Source organism: Tasmannia lanceolata, unplaced genomic scaffold, assembly GCF_043159265.1.
Source record: "Tasmannia lanceolata isolate RefF3 unplaced genomic scaffold, GAP_Taslan_0.1 ptg000018l, whole genome shotgun sequence".
NCBI lineage: Eukaryota > Viridiplantae > Streptophyta > Magnoliopsida > Canellales > Winteraceae > Tasmannia > Tasmannia lanceolata.
Window position 1 is genome coordinate 55,992,373 of NW_027518695.1, and position 2,779 is coordinate 55,995,151.

At 46.3% G+C, this 2,779-nt stretch overlaps 1 protein-coding gene across 1 annotated transcript; it reads right to left on the reverse strand.

Moving 5' to 3' along the window:
• Nucleotides 1-1,116: 1,116 nt before the first annotated feature.
• On the reverse strand, nt 1,117-1,973 carry LOC143850500 (uncharacterized). Its single transcript, XM_077359742.1, has 2 exons — nt 1,658-1,973; nt 1,117-1,607 (listed from the first exon to the last, which is right to left on the reverse strand). The coding sequence occupies exons 1-2, from the start codon at nt 1,971-1,973 to the stop codon at nt 1,117-1,119; spliced, it is 807 nt and encodes a 268-aa protein (XP_077215857.1).
• Nucleotides 1,974-2,779: the final 806 nt, after the last annotated feature.

The window sequence follows — 2,779 nt, forward strand, 5'->3', positions numbered from 1 at the left end:
ATGATTGATGAATGATACCGTGGGACGAGACAAATGTTTTAAACTCATTAGAAAGATACTCACGTGCATTATCAGTGCGTAAACATTTAAGGGTGAACTGATATTGTGCAGTAATCTCAGCATAAAAAGCACGAAATGCATTAAAAACATGAGAACGATCTTTTAATAAAAACAACCAAGTAATACGAGAGAAATCATCCACAAATATGATAAAATATCTATAGCCAAACTGAGACATAGTCCGCGAGGGACATCTGAATGTACTAAATCGAAAGGACGCGATATTCGACTAAGGACCCTAGAGGGGAAAGACACACGATGGTGTTTCCCAAGTTGACAAGACTCGTAATCAAAAGGTTGAATAGTGGAAGAAGCAGTAGATGTCAGGCATAGCTTCTGGAGAGGGGGGTGACTGAGACGACAATGTCACAGGTACGAATCGACAGAGCTGTGTAAGGCAACACGAGACAAGTCACTGTCGAGATGGTAGAGGCCATCCACCTCACGACCCGAGCCAATCATCCTCCCAGTCGTGAGATCCTGAAAAACACAGTGAGAAGGAAAGAATGACACAGAGCAGTGTAGATTCTTAGTAATTTGACTAACAAAAATTAAATTGAAAGGAGATTTGGGGACACAAAGAACAGAGGATAATGTAAAGCCAGAATGTGGAGATAAAGTACCAATACTAGTGATGGGTGTAGAGGTCCCATCAGCTAAAGTAACATAATGAGTCGCAGGAGAAAATGGAGAAAAAGAACTAAGGGAAGAGGCATTACCAGTCAGATGGTTCGAGGCCCCTAAATCAATAATCCAGGAACTTGAGCTAGTAAGGAGAGTGGCCGGTGAACTACCTGGCTAAGCATAACTGGCAGCAGGTGGGCGGATGCTGAGACGGAGACACTGCAACTCATCGTAATCGGCCATGGAAATAGTCATAGTGTCACTCTGTGGGGCGGTGGGGGCGCTGCCAAGAATGGACGGTGTTGGTAAAGCATCAATAGAATCTGCGGCAGTAAGGTGGGCCGACCGAGATGGACGAAGCTCTGGGTATAGTGTGTAACAAGTATCTATATAATGTCCCTCTCGGCAGCAGTGAGTACAGTAAGAACGGGGTCAGCCACCAGTACCACGGCCACGACCACCATCGCAGCCGCTACCAAAGTCATGGCCGCGACCACGCCCGGATGAGCTACCACCACGGCCAGAACGGAACCCGCCGTCATAAGCTGCAAGGGCGGAACCGTCGGTAGGAACAACAGTAGAAGAACCACTGGGTAAGCACTGCTGAGCACATGAATAAATCTCGCTGATAGACGGAAGTGAACCGGAGCCAAGAAGCTGCTGACGAAAGGGTAAAAACTCTGGCCCCAGAGACTCAAGAAAGTGAACAGCACGGAATTGGTCACGCTGTCGAGTAAGAACAGCCAAATCAGTGGTCAGGGGCATATAGGTGTCAAGCTGCTGGCAGAGTGAGATAAACCGGCTGTAGTGATCAGATAGAGAGGCATCACCACGGTGAAGACGTATCCACTCAAAGTACGTGGATGAGAGACGTGTGAGGTTATCAACCCCAGAATAAATGAGAGCCGCATGATCCCAGATGCCTTAGAGGTACGCAAGGTCATTAGTGGTCTATACACCTGGGGGGTCATACTCTGCCACAAAAGGCTACGAATGAGGGCATCATCCTGCCGCCAACGGTCATAGGTAGGATCTACGGGAGAAGGGGGATCCTGCTCAATAAGGAATACCTTACCTCGAGCGAGGAGGTAGGTCTCAACAGCAAGACTCCAACTCAAGTAGTTGGAGCCGTTAAGACGCTCTGAGGTAATCTGAGGAAAAGAATGGTCCACAAACAGAAAATATGAGAAAGGAGTATAACTCGAAGAAGAGGCAAACGTCGTAGCGGAGTGGGTGTCAGCACGAGAAAGGCTGATCTGAGGAGGATCAGTAACATCAAGGGAATCCATGACAATAGATAGAAGAGCAACAAGAGGTATGAGAAGCTCTCAATGATACCGGCAAACCAAAAGAAGTATAGCGAAGATAGAGGAGGATAAAAGGAGGTTTAGGGTTAGGGTTAGGGTTAGGGTTGATGGAGAAGATGGAGGGTAAAGGTTTCCCTAGGGATCAGAAACCCTAGGGCTCTGATACCATGTTGAGAGAGAATAGAGAGAAGAGAAAAGTGAGTTGGGAAAATCTCCCCCTCACTTACGTATTTATATTAAATAGGATAAGTACAAAAATGACAACTATGCCCTTAGGCAATACACTATATCCAACACATTCCAAGAAGAATTCTATGTGGAGGAAGATGAGGCGGGTGACCGCTATTCGGTTGTGATGAGCAGAAACTTGGTTCTAAGGGGGGTTGCTTCTCTTCTGGACTTTGATTCCGACGAAGATATAGATGATTGCTCTAAGGAAGAATTCTCGCTGGTTGGAGTTCCGCCAAAGACCTGTTTATCTACCTTAAAGCTAGCAGTAATTGGTCCTTGTGGAGGGGGGAGACTGCAAGATCACCTTTTTTTTCCTTCGTTTTCTATATCATGGGGGAGAGGGTGGTTTTTCAATGTGTTTCTGTGATACCATTCAAATGGAGGGGCTTGGAAGGGGTCCTCTCTGTCTTAATTCCTTTGATAATTTGGTTACCATTTCCATGGAAAATATGAATCTCAGTAAGAATTATCTTGTGGAGTGCTTGGGGGAGAAAAGATTCAGTGGCATGGTTGATCCAAAGGAGCAGGTGGGAGATACTCTGTCCTTGCCGGAGTGT